This window comes from Meriones unguiculatus, chromosome 4 (genome assembly GCF_030254825.1).
Source record: "Meriones unguiculatus strain TT.TT164.6M chromosome 4, Bangor_MerUng_6.1, whole genome shotgun sequence".
NCBI lineage: Eukaryota > Metazoa > Chordata > Mammalia > Rodentia > Muridae > Meriones > Meriones unguiculatus.
In genome coordinates, this window is record NC_083352.1 from 106,740,063 (window position 1) to 106,756,918 (window position 16,856).

The 16,856-nt window shown below is 54.5% G+C and overlaps 1 protein-coding gene across 2 annotated transcripts; it reads right to left on the reverse strand.

Moving 5' to 3' along the window:
* Positions 1-215: 215 nt before the first annotated feature.
* Rbm38 (RNA binding motif protein 38) lies at positions 216-12,872 on the reverse strand. 2 transcript variants are annotated; one of them, XM_021657011.2, is made up of 4 exons: positions 12,512-12,872; positions 11,866-11,989; positions 11,326-11,380; positions 216-1,452 (listed from the first exon to the last, which is right to left on the reverse strand). In XM_021657011.2, exons 1-4 carry the CDS (start codon positions 12,740-12,742, stop codon positions 1,149-1,151), a joined length of 714 nt encoding a protein of 237 aa, XP_021512686.1. In that variant the 5' UTR covers positions 12,743-12,872; the 3' UTR covers positions 216-1,148. The 2 variants fall into 2 exon arrangements, with proteins under 2 accessions (XP_021512686.1, XP_060238752.1); XM_060382769.1 differs by having other exon boundaries at positions 12,535-12,735.
* Positions 12,873-16,856: the final 3,984 nt, after the last annotated feature.

The window sequence follows — 16,856 nt, forward strand, 5'->3', positions numbered from 1 at the left end:
CATCAAGTCAACAGTAGACCCTGCCTAGTCCTAGCAGCTGCAGATACCTACCTTGTGGTGGCTGGAGCCCTCTGGGTCGTACTGGGGCAGGCCCTGCTTGTCACTGAAGCGTGTGACCAGCAGAGGCTGAAGCAGAGTGAGGGTTTGATGGCCAGCTGTCAGAAACCCAGGACACAGGACTACCATGGCCATTGAGAGAAAAACTTGAGACCAACTTTTTCTTTAAAGAAAACAAGTTTTATTTTTATAATCAGAACATTCTAATAAAAATATTATTATAACATTACTCCCTCTGTCCTCCAGGCCCTGACTAACAGGCATGCTGTGGAGTGTCTACACACTGGCTCCCTGAGGTAGGTGTGGAGGGACCCACTGCCCAGCCTGCGGGCAGCCCATGCTGCCAGAGATGCCCACTTCAACCCTCCCAGATGTGGGCTGGAACGTCTCCCTGTGCAGCTAGGTCATGCTCCCAAACTGGCACACAGGTGACAATGGGAGGCTGGGTGGGCACAGGGCCTGCCTTAGGGGACAGGCCAGGAAGAAGGCCTCAATGGCACAGCAACAGACACCTGAGAATTCGCCCTGACGGGCACCTCTGCAGGTGAGGAGGACAGCATCAGACAGGAGCTCAGAGCCCTGCAGGCTCTGCCGTCTGATGATGGCCACCCTGTGGGGGAGGGGGAGCTCCAGGGAGCCCATCAGTGACACTGTCACAGAGAAATACTGTCATTGTTTCCACAAGGAACTATCGACCAAAGCCAGTCTCTAAGTAAAAAATAGGTTTGGGATTCTTAGTGATGACAGTCTTGCCTTCAGAGCAGAATATTCCCAATAGGACATGGCACAGTGCTTCGACTGAAGGGCAGCTGGGCAGGGTTCCGGGAGGCCGGCTCCACCCAGAGGACAGTTCCCAAAGAGGAGGGAGGACGTCTGCACACGTCCCAGAGTAAGGCACCTGGCATGGAGTGGCTGTAGAGGTTCCAAAGAGTGTGCCCTTCCTTCTCAAGCCCCTTCAAGCACAGCAGGGCTGCACAAGATTGCTTGCTGGTACCTTCAGGGCAGATGGGCCCAGGGGCCTGAGGGGACCCAAGTGCTGGTGGCTCCCGAGGCTGGCAGGCTGGTGGCTGTGGCCCTGGGCAGGACGCGCCTCACTGCATCCTGTCGGGCTGTAGCTGAGGCGCCTGGTACTGCACGAAGGTGGTGCCTGCAGGTGCAGCGGCAGACAAGGCTGGGGGCATGGCAGCAGGGTAGCCATAGCCCAGGAAGCTGGTGGCTGTGGCAGGCGAGGCGGCGTACGGGTACTGGTCGTAGGTGGCTGGAGGGTACTGGGCGTAGGCTGGGCTGGCTGGTGTATATTCAAGGTAGGGCGAGGACAGTGACGGGACAGGGGTGGCAGGGATCACCACGCTGGGCTGCACAATGGCTGGTGGGTAGATGTAGTGGGGAGTCAGCCTGTGGGCCAAGCAGAGTGTCAGGAGCTGTAGGCAGAGTGGGGAGGCCAGGGGAGCAGAGAGCAAAGTGCAGATCTGTGCCCTGTCTTAGTCTGTGTACCCATCTACAACATAGATGCAGTAACACGTCAGGTGTACTCCAACCCCACAGGCCACTGAATGCCAGTTCTCACAGTACCCTCCTCAGACTAGAGCCCCACTCCCCACACATCTCCTGCAGGATGGAACCCACTGTACAATGTATAAACACATGGCCTTTGTTTAAACTGAGAACTCAAGACTGAGGACAGAGCTGAATGAAGGCCTGTGAAAACATTTGGGGAATAGTGCAGCTCTCATGCCAGGTACCTCCAAATCCTGGTGACACCTGCTCCCTAGCCACCCACTGCAGAATGGAGGGCTCAGGATTGCTAGTGTGCTTATACTCTGCTGGGAAACAAGATGCTCAAGAGGCCTTATCTGATGCCCTACCAACATGCCCATTTTAAAGTCAGGAAAGCTGAGTGCTCCGTGCCAGGTAACTGTACAGGTCCTGCAGCTTATAGCTGGAGGGCACCTAAGCTCCTACCCCATGCCCCAGCCACTATGGAAATGCACTTGGTGTCACTTACTGCCCTTGACTGTAGTCTCCCCCAGAAAGTATAGCATACCACAAGAAGAAACAGGCTAGGCAGCAGAAAAATGAAGTAGAGGGCACTGGAGCTGCTGCTGGGTCTGCTTGGACAGCCAGCCTCATATTGGGCAGGATTGGGTGAAGGGCTGTCTCTCTGTAGCAGACACCTGCAGATGGTACTTATGAACAGCTGAGGCTGTGGTTATAGCAAGATGCCACCAAGGGTGTCAGCATACAGCTCTCTCATGGTATGTCCAAGTGCCTCTGGACCATGGGGAGCCTCACTTCCTATCTTTAAGATAGGCCTGGAGTCTGTCATAACTCGAGAGCTTTGCTCTAAGAAAATGCTTAACTTCTCCCCAGAGCGGTCTTTCTGTTCCCCCAGGCCTCTCATCTGCAGCAGGATGTGCACGTCTCTATGGAGGTCACTCCCAGAGAAACATGGCTAGGTTGAGTCCCAGCAACTTGTGTGTGATCATGAATAATCAAGAACACCCAGGGGACCAGTGGAGTGGCATCCAACACCCCTCTAGGGTGAAGGTGCCCCCACCACAGGCCAGGCCATCACACACAGTAAAAACTTTGAGGGAGAAAACCGTGAAGGATGAGGTAGGTGCACAGACTGCAGGCCGAGTACACCTAACGACAACGGGGCTTCCCACGGCCACCCCAGAGAGGTATGGTGCAGAGAATGCCCAGCGGAGACAGTGGGAAGAGGCAGCACTGGTGAGGTCCCAAGGCCTTCCCAAGGCCAAGGAGCACATGTGCATGATTAAAAACAAGAGCCACAGTCACCAGTGACAGCAGCATCCGAGTACCCACCAGTCACAAATGGAAAAGTGACACGTGGCCTCAGTGTGTGGAGAATTGGCTGGCCACAGAGTGGGTGGCAGAGAATCGAACATCACACAGATCCACTGGAGTGGTGTGCATGTGCAGGAAGAGACTTCCTGGATTACTCTCTGCATTGTGTATATTGAAGTAGGGTCTCTCACTTGAGCCCAGAGCTCACAGATTCTATGGTCTGGCTCTGGGAACCCTTGTCTTCTACATGCTGGTATTACAGGTGAGCTGCATACCCACCCGACTCTTGCTAGGTTCTGGCAATGTGAACTGTGGTCCTCACACTTGTACACCACTCGCCTTATCTACCAAGCCATCTCCCCAGCCCCACAGCAGCATCTGAGAGCACATTTACTAAAGCGACACAGGCAAGGCTAGGGCGGAGCTAGGAGAACCACTGGGGTGCACGCAAGGAGGCATACCCGACACAGGTGTGAGCCCGCACACTGTCTGGGAATCTCTGCACCCATCACCCTCACAGCTGCCCTCTCCATTTTCAGAGTGCTGGGAAAGCTAACCAGACATTGCTAGGCCACCGCACACAGTGAGCAGCAGCCTGTATGCTGCACAGGCAACTGGCTGCAGTTGTAGGGCCAAACAGCCTATGCAGGAGTCCCAGGCAGGTGTCTACCCTGCTCTGCCGGCTGTCCTACTTCCTTGATTGGAATAGCACTGAAGTGGATTCAAACAATACCCCTGAGCTGCATGATACCTTCTCACATTCCTGCTAGCACTTAGCCATGAGCAGAACACTGGGCTGAACTCTGCAGGATGAGGTAGAGACAGAAACCACAGCTCAGGGGTACTGCTAGAAAGTGGGGCTTGAGGGCAGGGTCTAGGCCACAGCAGGGAGGAAGGCCAGGCAGGAGTAAGCATGATAGGACTGGGAGGAGCAGCTCCCATCACCACCCAGGTGGCCTACCAGACCCCCAAGCCCTTGTGCTAAGACCAAAACCTGCACAGCAGCAGACCCCACACCACCCAAGACTCCCGAGGCATCCCCCTGCCTCAGCCTGGGGTCCAGGGCCACTCCCTGCACTGCTCCAAAGGCCTGACCCTCCTGAAATCAGAGCTCTGGTAGAGGGTGCTGTGATGCCTGGCATGGAGACTACAGGAGGGTCCTAACTGGGACTGAGGCCTTCCCAGAGATGCATAGCCTATCTTGGTGCCCCTAACTGGTGTGTGTTGAGAGTCCCTCTACCTGTGAGAGGGAGGAGACCCCCTATAATGGGTGTGAGCGGGGAATTTTCCTATCTGTGTGGCCCCCACCTACCCTAAGACTCAGAAGCACTCATCAGTTTGGGCTTTTGGAGTGCTACACTCTGAACTTCCCTAAATATGGGTGGGAGCAAGGGGAGGGTACCCTTACCCTCTAGAGGTGGCGCTTGCTAACAGAGGCTAACACCTAGGCTCCTTGCAAAGCCAACTCACAGGACAAGGACCGTGCTTACATCAGGGGCTGGTTCCTGCTTTGCCTACCCGGAGGATCTGCCCAATCCTGTATGGCCTGAATGCTCCAGAACACCCACATCTCTGCCCATTCAGCTGTACTTTCCTTGAGGTCTCAGCCAGTTAGCACTGTGCTGTGTGGCACCACACCTGTCTTAGACATAGGGGAGGTAAAGAGGCTCAGAGGCCTGCCAAGTCGCCCACCTACGCCATGTTCCATCGGAACTGCGCTCTAAACCATCACTGCAGGATGCTACTGTTACCTCAGGGATAGAGACCAGGAGCAAAGCTAGCATCGAAACACCTGGGGCAGTTCCTGGAACACAGAATTACCCAGCTTCAAGTGCCACGTGCACTACGGTGCCAGCGAAGCTCACTACAGTGGGACACTACTACTTAGGGGCAGCACAAGGACTGCACACTGCTGCCACCACAGGTACCCAGGCCAACACAACACAGAACATTCTTGCACAGTCACATTCTGTATTTTAAAACCCTCCTGGTTCTAGCTCCGAGCCCTGTTCAAGGGCCGCCCTGATCCCAGGCTGCACTCTGCTACAGGCCCCAGCCCTACTTCCCTGCTGGAAGTGCCTGGAAGTGCCATGTGTGTTCAGAGCCTTCCCCAGTGCTGCTTGTTCAGACTCCAAGAGGTAAGAATGCTGCTGGATCTCCACCCTTGCGGGAACCCCATACCTTTGGCGTATTAGGGACTTGGGAGAGGCCAAGTAGACAGACACTTTTCACACCCAGGTCTTGGGGGCTAAAAGCTAAAAGTCAGGAGACCCACTCTTCAGTGGCTCCCACGGCCAGCTTAGAGTGCTCTGCCACCAACTTTCTCAAGCTCTGCCCACCCAGGCCTCAATTGAGAGCAGAGATGCCATCATCTCCTCACACCAAGGATTCCCTTTACTTACTCTCTTTAGGGAACCTTTTGCCTTTCCTCAAGACAGGGTGGCCCAGGACAATTAATCTCACCCTTGAGTAGCAGCAGAAGAAAAGAGTTCCTAGGCCAGAGACCACTAAAGTCTAAAGCCTAGAGCTCTGGAGACCCTCCTCCTGCTGGGGAGAACCATGTGATACTGGGGCAAGGATGACTATTCAGCTTCCCTATGGGGAGCTGCTGGTTGGCCAGGCTGCTTTGATTTCTGAGGAAAGACATGTTTTCACCCTGGCCTTCACTGGAGTCAGTGATAAACTGCCAAGTCTATCTCCTTCTGTTTGTGACAGCAGGTGGGATATCTTGTCAAGTTCACACCTTTTGTTTGTGTGAGAGTCACAGACAGGTGGTCAAGGTAAAGAAGTTTTGAGTTCTCTGTGAATTCTTTCATTGCACTGAGCTGCTTTTGCTCTAACTTAAAAAAGGATTACTGGAATAAAGTGAGGTGACTAGTTTCTACAAGAGCCTTCAAGGAAAGATCCCATGTGCAGTGTGTTGGTTTATTAATTTTTCTTTCAATCCTCACTCCCAGACAAGAACTGCTCGACTCCGGCAGCGGGCTCCAGCACTTCCCACTGGTATTTGGTTCTGGGTAGCACTGAGTTACCAAGCCACCAGAGGCTGAAGGTATACCCAGAGTGGGCTGCTCTGGGTGCTGGATGACAGGACTGACAGCTGAGTCTGAAGGGTGGAGCCATGAGAACCTGACCACTAAGAGTGGAAGAGATGGCCTCTCCTTACACCAAGTCCAGAGTCAGGGTAACAAACAGCCGAGTCCTCTGACTCAGCCTAGAGGAGCACAAGGGTCCAGATCCCACAGCCTGTTTGCACTTTCCCTGGTCTCAGTTTCCCAAGTAGTACACAAGATGCCACAGGCACATCCCCTGGGCTCCTGGTTGACCCCAGAAAAGGGGTGGGAACTCTGCAGTGACATACGAGATATCTGTCTCCCTGCCTTGAGCACAGCTACCATGGCTACTAACCAGAGCAGAGGGTGGGCAGTGTGAATAAAGGCCTTGAATAGCCCAACTCTCAGAAAAAACAGTGCCTGCAGCTCAGGAGGGCTCATTTCCCGAAAATGAAGCAACCACTGAAAATAAAAGCGAAAAAGGCAAATGAGCCCATTTCACTTTTTTTCTCTCTCTGTCCCTAGGGCCTTATGCCATGGTGCTGGAGGCAACCTGGCAGTTTACCAGCAGACCCAGCCTTGGGGTAGGGTGGTGGCTTGTGTGTGGCAGCCTGGCAGGCCTCCTGGGAATCCTCTGTGATGGGGACACCAGGTTCTCTGGGGTTCACAGACAGCTGGCTGAGCGTTGGGGCAGGTGAATGCAGACAGGAGACACACTATTGTGGGAGCCAACTGGAACAGCAGGTCCATCTGAACTCTCCAAATTCCACCTGCTAGCTACTTTCAAAGTTGTACACTATGACGGCCTCTGACTCCAAGGCCAAGGACTTCTACTTTCCACTCTGGCAGCTTACCCCTTCTCCCCATGCTAGGGGTCCAGGTGATTCCACTGCCTCAGGCTGGATGGCTGCTGTCCCAAGGGAAGACCTGGCTCAACCCTGCACTAGAGGGATGCCTTCAAAACAAACCCAAATCCTGGCCCTCCGGAAGCAGGGGGATTGCTGGGTAGGTAGCCCAGGGGTAGAGAGCTTGTTTACCACGCATATGGCTGGGTTCAAGAACCAGCTCCAGAAAGCAAGAGAGGCAGAGGCAAGAGAATCAGGAGGTCAAGGTCTGCTGGGCTATATAAGACCTGATGGTGCATACCTTTGAGCTCAGCACTTAAGAGGCCAAAGGAGGCTCACTGCAGGTTTGAGACCAACCTGGGCTGCATAACAAGACCTTGTATCAAAGCAAACAAACAAACAAACATGACCCATTTTCTCCTCAGTGGGGTGGTTTGGCTGTGTCTCTGTCACTGGAGACTCACACACTAGGCTCTGGGCTCCGCTCTTATATCAACCTATAGTCCCTTCCCTTCACAGCTCTTGCAATGTCCCGCATGGACCTGTCTCATTGTTGCAAGCCTCCTAGCAGGAGGCACTGTGATCACACCAGCAGTTAGGGTCTCTGGCCTGACACAAAGGGAGGTCAGAATCACTGCAGGTTCCCAACAGACACTGAGACTGGAGGAGGGCTGGGCAAAGGAGCAAAGCCATCGTTCTGAGGGATGCCTAACTCCTGGGCCAAGATCAAGGGGCCAGTGGGCCACCTGGTGGACCCTCAGCCTGAGGCTTCAGAAGAGGTCTCTCAGGCACCTGGCAATAACTGAACTCTGAGAGGAGCCTAAGAGCACTTGAGGCTGGCTTGTCACATCAGGGACAAACAACAGGTGCAGCAGCATAGGCTGCACGCCCTCTGGGAGGGTCAGACAAGACACAGCCCACGCCTGCCTCCAGACAGGCTGCCAAACAGGAAGTGATGATGGGGAAAGCAAGCAGGGCACCCCCAAGACACCCCACAGGTGGTGGGGTGAACACGCTTGCACCTGCTGCTCTGGGCCTGGCTTCATGCTTGCACTTCTAAATCCTCCCTGCCGCTCCCCTAGACAGACCTCCTGAGCCAGAGAATGACAGACACCTGCCCCTACTGCATCCTCACCCTGGCCTCAACTTTCACTGTGCTCAGTGGAACTAGGACAAACCCCTCTGAAGGTACAGGAACAATATCCCTTCCCCCAGTCTCCTCTCACTAGGTGCACTGTCTGTGCAGGAAGTGTCTTGACATAGTGTGGGACCCTATGGCACTCATTTACACCAGTACCAGTATGTGGCTCAACTAGCCAGTCGGACTTGACACAACATTGCTCATTCCGGAGCACCCCAGCAGCACACTGTTTAACTGTAGGTAGCCTTGTGTACTGGGTCCTGGGTTGGGGACATGCCTCACTCAGAGCATCTGAGTCAACAGTATGACATGCACGAGCTTACCACCCTTCCCCCGCTCTTGGCGGAGACGGTCTCCTCCCTATCACGTCATGCATAGGCCTAGAGACATGTATCAGGACAGACATCTCTATGTGTGTACCGGGTCCATCCCACAGAAAACCGAAGTCTGTACAATGATGATTGTGGGAAAGCCCTAGGTAGGGAGAAGGTTCCTGGATCCTGTTTGTCTTGGGGACAGAACATTCATCCAAGAACTGTTATAAGGGCAGGGAGATGCTAGGAAAGGTGGGATGGGCCTGAGTAGCCCGCCAGAGGGCAGGACACTCACCTTTGTGGCTCCAAGCTTAGGCCAGCAAAGCTTGCTGCTGGGCTTACTGAAGTACCATCCAGCAAAAAGCCTACAGGTTCCATGGCCTTGGGATCAACAGGTCCCATACATGACAATCAATCAGTCCTTACATGGCCCTGTTGCCATGGCTACTGAACAGAAGTGCAACCTGACACCTAGCACCTTGGGACCCTGGCCTGACCTCAGCCCTTAGGGCCTGGCTCCAGGTTGGGGAGAAAATGTGATCTGAGTGAGCAGGCATCTTGCAAGGTTCCCCTAAGAACAGAGAGGGCAGCCTCCTAGAGCAACAGGCCCTTCAAATATAGCCCAGGAAGCTCCAAGGGCTGCCAGCCCTGGGCACAGTCAGTAATTCAGGTAGGAAGGGAGGGCTGAACAGTTGGAGATTACCCCACCCTGGTAATGTGTTGATCTGACTTGTCAGGACCCCCTAGGGTGAAGGGTGTCTGTAGGAATTCAGCCTAAGGCTCATGGGGGGAGCTGAGGTATTCCCTCTCTTCCCACTTGAATTACTGACTGTGCCCAGGGCTGGCAGAGACCCCTATGCTAGAAGGCCCTGGGTCACTTATCCCCACCAGGGATTACTACACAGGCCAGGAGGCTGGCAAAAGCTATTGCAGTAGCTGAGACGTCTTCACCAAATACTGAGTCTTGGGTCCATATACAGTTACATGATGGACAAGCACAGGCTGTGCAGCCAGCAAGGCCTATTCAACAAGCAGGCATGGAGCAAGCAAATGAGGACCCACACAAACAACAAAACCTGACAGTCCGTCAAGAATCTTTCTGAGCTGAGGGATATTCGAACTAGAAAGGGAGGCCCCAAGTAGTTTGGCCTACAGGTGGGCTGTGTGGTCTTCAGAGTGTTAAGGGCCTAGGGGACAAAAAAAAAAAAAAAAAAAAAAGTACAGCTAGGTGCCCGCAGGCTCTGAGCTGCCACGTTCCAGCTCCCACCAGGCCCTCAGCCAGGGCAACCGCTGAGTCAGGCCCAGCTAGGCTGGCCAGATTGTTTGCAAAAACAAAGGGGGCTTGCTGACAGGCCAATTCTACCTCCCAGCTGGGTGCTCACAGCAACTGACCCAGGCAGCAAGGCCTGGCCACGCCACCACCACCCAGGCTGCCCAGAATTTGGCAAGTGCAGGGTGGGATGTGCCTCAGAGGAACCCAAGGACTACTGGCAATGTAGACCCACCATTGCCCCGTGTCCACCTGTCCATTTGGGTCTACACTCTTCAGCAACCAACAAACGCTGTGAGGCCACTTTGTAGACTCAGTGTTAGATGACCTGACCATTAATCTAGTTACCAGTCACTGTGACCTGATGTCAAAAGTGCCCCTGAGTACCAGGATTCCTGGAACCCACCCACCCCCAAAGACCCTGAGTTCAAACCTCAACCCCTGGGTAAGTCACTAGCCACCTGAGGACAGAAAGCCTTTTCCAGGAGACCAGATCATCTTAAAGAGTGGTGTCCCCATTTTCCAGACGAGAAAAGGCAACTAAAAGGAGCATAGTCAGAGTAACAGACAGGATGTGAACCTAGATCTCAGGACCACAGAGGCCAAGCACTAGTGGCTCCAAGGCAGTTGCTATGTGTCAGAGCCAGTGGGGAGGCATGTCCCAGTGTAAGCAGTAGATAGAGACTCTGTGTGTACATCTCAACTCAGCCCACTAAAAGCCTGAAACCCAGCTGAGGAGCACAGCAAGCTACTGGAGAGCAGGCACTCTCCTCACACAGCTCGCAGGGGAGAATCCAAGAAAGATGGCGATACCAAAGGCTGAGTAGTCCCCAAACTTCTTCCAGACAGCCTACAGCACATAGGAAACAGATACCAGGCCAAAAAAGTGATCTGGTACCCCCTGCCACAGTAGCACCCCAAGTACCCCAGGAGAACAGTCACACTATGACAGGAAACAGGCTAGGGCACAGACCACAACCCCCCATATATAATATATACTCCTGCTCAGCTCGTACCAACCCCAAGCACAGCTGTGGAGAATCCCAGCACCTCCCTACAGGACAAGCACGCTTAGAGGACATAAGCAGCACCCTCTCCAGTCATCTGACCCACTGTGCTGGCCAAGCTCAGCTCCAGCCCCAACAGACACCCTACTCTACCCCACCCACCAATTTCAAACACAATAGCTGACAGCCAGGATTTGGCAAGCTTGCCACAGCAAAAGGTGGGGTCAGTGTCAGAGTGCCCACTCACAGCTAGTCTGCACTGGAGAAACAGACCAAGCAGCAGTGTCCAACTTTTGTGTTTCCTTGTGTGCGAGTCCTTTCCTAAGCAGCACGCAGGCCTATCCCTCTTCTCGGTACGGAAGGAGGTGAGACAGAGCAAGTGATTACACAAAAAGCCAACCAGTGACAGCCGCCTACTATGCCATCACAAACATCAAACCTGGGCTGATGCAGACGCACAGTAGCTATCTTCATGGCACTTGCCCACATTGGAGCACACCCCAGGAAGGGCCCAGGGAGAACTGCCCACCCTAGGTGTGTACCTATCACCCCCACTTGGTCAGAACAGCTGTCCCCACAGATGGCCATGTGACACCTGACACGAGAAGGTGTCACATTAGTGGGGACAAGGTATGCAGCAGCCTGAAGGTGTGTACTCTCCTTTGGATTAGAGAAATGCAGTTGGTCTTATCTCTTCCTCCACACCCCCCAAACTCAATACAGTTTCTCAAACAGCCATTTCCCCAGCCTTTCAGATCTGAGTCTGAGAACCCCCACAGCTGTCTCACCTCAAGGCCCTCCCACCTGCACCAGCTATATCCACTCACCCATAGGTGCGCTGGATCAAGGTGGGGTGTAGCTGCTGCACACCAACAGCAAAGCCTAAAACAAGAGGACAGTTAGGGACAGCATACTGCACGGGCAAGGTCCCGAGGCCACACACAGACAGGCAGAGTAACACATGCCACACTGTCTTAGTCACAAGGGATAGTTAGCTTCCTCTCCCACCCCAGCCACCCTCCCCGCCTCTGCTAGTGAACTCTCAACACCCAGTCAAATCAGAGAAGCCCACAGGTAGCAGCGGCTTCTCTGGGTCCCCCCTAATCGCCAGCCTCGTTGGCAACTAACTTCTTCCCTCCCTTGGAGGACAGACATTTGAGATTTGGTATTGATGGGACCATACACTGCTGAGGAAGAGGATCAAGCTCCCAAGCTGGGGGTGGCTGCTCTAGGCTGGCTCTGCAGGCACATGATTGCTGGCTGCCACTCTGGGACAAAGGGGGAGCGGGGGCAGTGTTTTCCATCAGACAGATACCAAAGCTGAATATAGAAACCAGAAGGGCTGGAAAGAAAACTCAAGTTCTCACCAGTCTGCAGGCTCCTAGGCTTGGCACCCAGGTAGGCCAGGTTCACATTGGCCTTGCGGCCATCGATAATAGGGTTAGGGTCTTTGCAAGCCCTATCAGCTGCTGCCCGATCTGCCATGGTCACCTGCAGGAACACAGAGGGTCAGGGGCTTCGGTGGCTGGCTGAGGGAAGCAGGACACAGAAGAAAGGAAGAGGGCTCTGCCTTGGCATCAGGCCATCCCTGGGTCTTTTCTCTCCGGAGGTTATCGGGTATTCAGGACCCCTGGGGCACTGTATTCTCTGCCTCGCCTACTACAGCTCTTTCCCCTAAGTTCAAGTGCTGAGAAATCCAGCCTTCAAGGACAGCAACAATCCCCTGGGAGGTGTAGTAAAGTGAACCCCAAGGGGAGGCCCCCAGGCTGTTCTTGGCCAGCAGTAAATACCGTTAACTTTCTCAGAGGAGAAGTTTGGAGACACTAGAGTGGAAGGAAGTGGGAAACCGTCTTCAAGTCGCTGGTGCTAAAGGTTACGCTTATTTGGGGAGACTAGAAAGTGTGGGGGAAGGGCCGACAGCCCCGGGAAGCCCCGGAGTCCCGGCTGCGCGCGGCGGGTCTGGGAGGTGGTGGGGGAGGGGCGGCGGCAGGTGCGCGCGCCGCGGGCACTCACGAAGCCGTAGCCGCGGGACTTGCCGGTCTGGCGGTCGGTGATGACCACGGCCTCCTCGATGTCTCCGAAGCCCTCGAAGTACTTTCTGAGCGATGCGTCGGTTGTGTGGTAGGGCAGGCCGCCCACGAAGATCTTGGTGAACGTGGTGTCCTTCTGCGAGCCGTGCATGGCGCTGGGGACGGCGGGCGGCCGCGGGAACACGCTCGGGGCGCACGAGGGCTGCAGCAGCATCAGGGCCGCCGCTACCGAGCCGGCCGGCGCATGCGGGGGTGTCGAAGGCCGAATCCGAGTACCCCTACGCCGTCCCACACCGCTCCTCACTCCGCCGCCAAGCGCCTACTCCGCGCCCCGCGAGCTGCCGGCCGCCTTTGTAGCGTGGCCCCGAGGCCACGCCCCCATTCGGACACGCCCCCAGAAAGCGGAGGTTGCCGGGAAATGTAGTTCTAAGCACGACCCCTGTGTCAGGACGCCTGCGAGTTCGCCTGTATTAGCTGGTTTCCCGGGGGCGCACGGTCCCGTACATTCCATGCGCTGCTTGAGTCAGCTACTTGGATCAGTGGTTTACGCCGGAGCGACTTGTTAAAAGGTCCGAAGCTGTGGCTCATGCGCGAAACCTTGTGTTTGATCTCAGCATCACATGAACCTGGCTGGTAGCACACACCTGTAAACCCAGCACTCAGGAAGGGCAGGGAAAAGGATCAGGAACTCGAGGCCATCAGCTGGGCTAAATGAGATCCTATCTCAGAAAAAAGTAAAGGCAAAGTGGATTTGCCATGTGTAGAGAAGAGAAATAATTCCAGTCGTAAGTACTTTTGGGGTCCTGGGCACTCTATGCTGGGGCTTCAGCAAAAGCATACCCCCGGACCCTATGGTTTCTGTGGAAACGAGGGCTAATCGATAGTGAATACGTATTCTACTGTCTTGAATGGAGCTAAGAGCCATGAGATCATGGGAGAGGATAGACACGTCTGGGTTCCCTTGTCACTGGCATGGGAACGCCTGTGGGGCTATTTTTAGGAAAACAAGCAGAAAGAACAGCATGCCACGTAGAAAGAGGTTCAAGACTGGGGCAGGATGACAGTCTGCAGAACTCTTCTGGCCCAGTGCAAATGCGAACGTGGGGCCCCTTGTGAAAGAGGCATGCATTTCGACACCTGTGGTCCTAATACTGAGGAGTTGAGGGAATTATGGGTTCACCTCCCGCTACATAAAGTCAGAAGCCGGTCTGTATGACATGGAACCACGTCTAAAAAAGAAAATGGGAATTTCAGTACAGAAGTAGGCAGGATGCCTTAGCTGCTGGGCCAGGAAGCAGCCCTGATCCATCATCCCCTAAATCCCCATCTCTGGCTATCACACTGGGACCTGAGGACCTGCAGCTTTCAGTGGGGTTAAAAACAGGCCTGGTGCACTGGTCAAGGGGGACAGTGAGGCAGGCAGCCTCCGTGCAGGCTCAGCTCCACTCAATCTGCTCCTTGCCAGTGAAGCACGCTTCTGCCTAGGCTCCTTGGCACAGAGCAGAACCTCACGCCTGAAAGCCTGCTGGGGGTATCCCCTGCACGGCCTCATGTTCTCACCTTTGCCTTCTTTGCTTCACCTTTGCTCTGCTGTAGGGCTCGTTTTTCAGACACTACCCAGCTTGGCCTCCTCCTGGTTTAAGGGTGTCCTGTTGTTGAATGAGCTCCCTGACAACTGGGCTCTAGCAGGTTTTGCTCAAGCTGTAGGGCTTGGAAAAAGAGGCACCTCCAGGAAATGTCTGTTGAGTGAATCCGTGGTGGAACGTAAAGAGGAGGCCTCCAGACCAAAGACCCCTTTAGAAGTGCCTTTTGAAAACTATTTAAAGTGTGTTCTTGACTTATTCCTAGATGGCCATGACTGAAATCTTGGGTGTCTTCTCGGGGCCTCAGTTTCCTAGGTGTCACGCTGTGGCTGGTGGGAAGAACTGTTGGCTTCAGGGCTGGTCGCCTACAAGTCCCAGCGCCGCCCCTGCCTCGGCCCAGCCCCGCCCCTCCGCTTCCCAAGGGCCCCGCCCCAAGGAGCTGGCTAGGCGGACGCTGCAGGCACGTGCTGCCGGCCGGGCGGGAGGAGGGGGGAGGGGAATCGCAGAACCTGCGAGAGCGCAGCGCGGGCGTGAGCCCGGGGGCCTGGCTGAGTCTCCGAGTCTGATTCTATGGTTGTCGGGGGGGACGGTTCCTGCTCGTAGCTCCCCCTGCCTCTTTGGGTTTCTGTATCACCCACTTTTGCACCTGTTCAGGGTCTCCACCTCCCACGTGTCACCACCCGCGGCCCGTCGATTCGCCTCGCTCTGAACACACTTGCTCTAACGGCCGCGACTCTGGGCCAGGGATGCCATGAATGGGAAGCAGACATCCGCCAAGCCTCCATTCCCGAAGTGTGCAGCTGCCGCAAGTGTATGGGTCTACCTAGAAAGCATGTCTACTAGACACAGTTGCCCAGGTGGGCACTTAGTGGGGGACAAAGAGGGCAGGAAAGAGTAAGTGCCGGCAGGGGCCCCTCCTGGGGAGTAGGGATTGGTGGATGCAAAGGCTCAGAAGTGACAGCTGCAGCTACTGGCGACTAATGAATCCTCCCCTGCCTGTCACCTCTCACACAGGGTCTCACTATGCAGCCCAGGCCAACCTCTTTCTTTCGATCCTCCTGCCTGAGCCTCCCACGTGCTGGCATTACAAGCATTGTGCCTCCATTCTTGGTTCAGGGGTATGTTTTGAGTGCTGGCAATTGCCTCACGCACTATTAATGATGACGTTCATTTGGGCTGTGTGGTGCCTGCTAAGGCCCTCACTGGGGATTTCCCTAGATTAGGTGACTTAACCCAGAAGCAGCCCTACACCATTACCCATGAGCCTGGTTTTCAGGTGAAGGGACTGAAGCTTGCTCACAGAGGCTCCTGAGCCAATCCAACTCCAGAACCTCATCTCCATTCTCCCAGGCTCATTCAGAAGCTGTCCTGGTCCCCTGGTGGGATGCAAAGGTGGAATCCCAGAGAGGTAGGCACATGGTCCAGGACAATACAGCCAGATTGGGCAGAGTCAGGATTAGAACTCAAGGGTGGGGGTGTTAACACCCTTATTCTCTGGGCTGGAGTGGGGTGCTGTTGGCCATCACCCAGCTGGTCTGACCACCAGCTGATTACAATTTGTCTAAACCTGTGTCTGTGATGGGCCAATAGCACCTGGCAAAGAAGAGACTCAAGCTCAGAACTGATCCGGCTTCAGGCTTGGGCTGCCCCATTACCCAGATGGCAAGGCCAGCTGTCAGAAGCCTTGATGGTGTGGGCATGGACAGGCTGCCCAGCTGGCCCTAAGAAGGGCAAGGGGCGGAGCTCGGACTGGCCAGTCCCTGTCACCCTCCTGCCACCGGGGGATAATTATAACTCTCACATGGTCAGCAGCTCTGGAAGCAAAGCTCTTGGCACAAGCCTGAAACCACCAGCAGCTCTTGCCACCCCCTGATGCTGTCATTGCTGGCCTCCATGCTGTGGAGGATCCCTGTTTCAGAGGGGGAAATCCTGTCCTGGGAGGCAGCAAAGGTTAGATAAATGCCAGAGACCCAGCTAGGGGACCAAGTAACCACAGTCAATACCACACGGAATTGGGAGGCAGCATCATGGAGCAAGCCAAGGGTCAGCAAGGTGATTCAGGGAGTCAAAGGTGCTTTGAACTGAATGCCTAGAGACCCCAGTTCAATCCCCAGAACACTGGTAAAGGTCAAAGGAGAGAACTGACTCCATAGTCCTTTGGCCTATACTCTCTCTCCCTCACATACACACACACACACACACACACACACACACAAAAAGCCACTGCCAACTAGTGTCCCCTCTCAGATGATCCTGGAGCCTGTGACCATTTGCAGAGACTGGAATTCTCTCTGTAGACCAGGCTGGCCTCGAACTCACACAGATCTACCTGCTTCTGCCTCCTGAGTACTGGAATTAAAGGTGTGTGTGCCACCACTGCCTGGGCTTACAACATAGCAAGTTCAAGACTAGCCTGGACTATGTGAGAGCCTGTCTGTTATACTAATATCAATCTCACATTATAGTTCATGTTAATTTAATATCCCTATTTCACATTAACATGAATATTAATTTCATTACACGGGTGTGATATAGTTGTGTATGTACTTTCACACTGGTGCATTATAATGGGGCTAACTGGTGGAGGCATGGTGGGGCAATCAGCAAGTCCAGCTTTTGGGGACAGCTGCACAGTGGCATTCAGCCTCTTGCTTCTTGTGGCCTTCAAGGCACAGGTGCAGCTGAGAATCCTGGGTCTCTTGAGTTCTGGCTGGGGAAGGCAAGGCCCTTCTCCCACTTGGTCCA

Excerpts from the sequence above, each read along its gene's own strand:
- Rbm38 (XM_021657011.2), bottom strand. The coding sequence starts at position 12,742 with ATGCTGCTGCAGCCCTCGTGCGCCCCGAGCGTGTTCCCGCGGCCGCCC. Across the intron at positions 11,990-12,511 it reads AGTCCCGCGGCTACGGCTTC|GTGACCATGGCAGATCGGGC; the intron begins GTGAGTGCCCGC and ends GTGTTCCTGCAG. Across the intron at positions 11,381-11,865 it reads GCCTAGGAGCCTGCAGACTG|GCTTTGCTGTTGGTGTGCAG; the intron begins GTGAGAACTTGA and ends CTCTTGTTTTAG.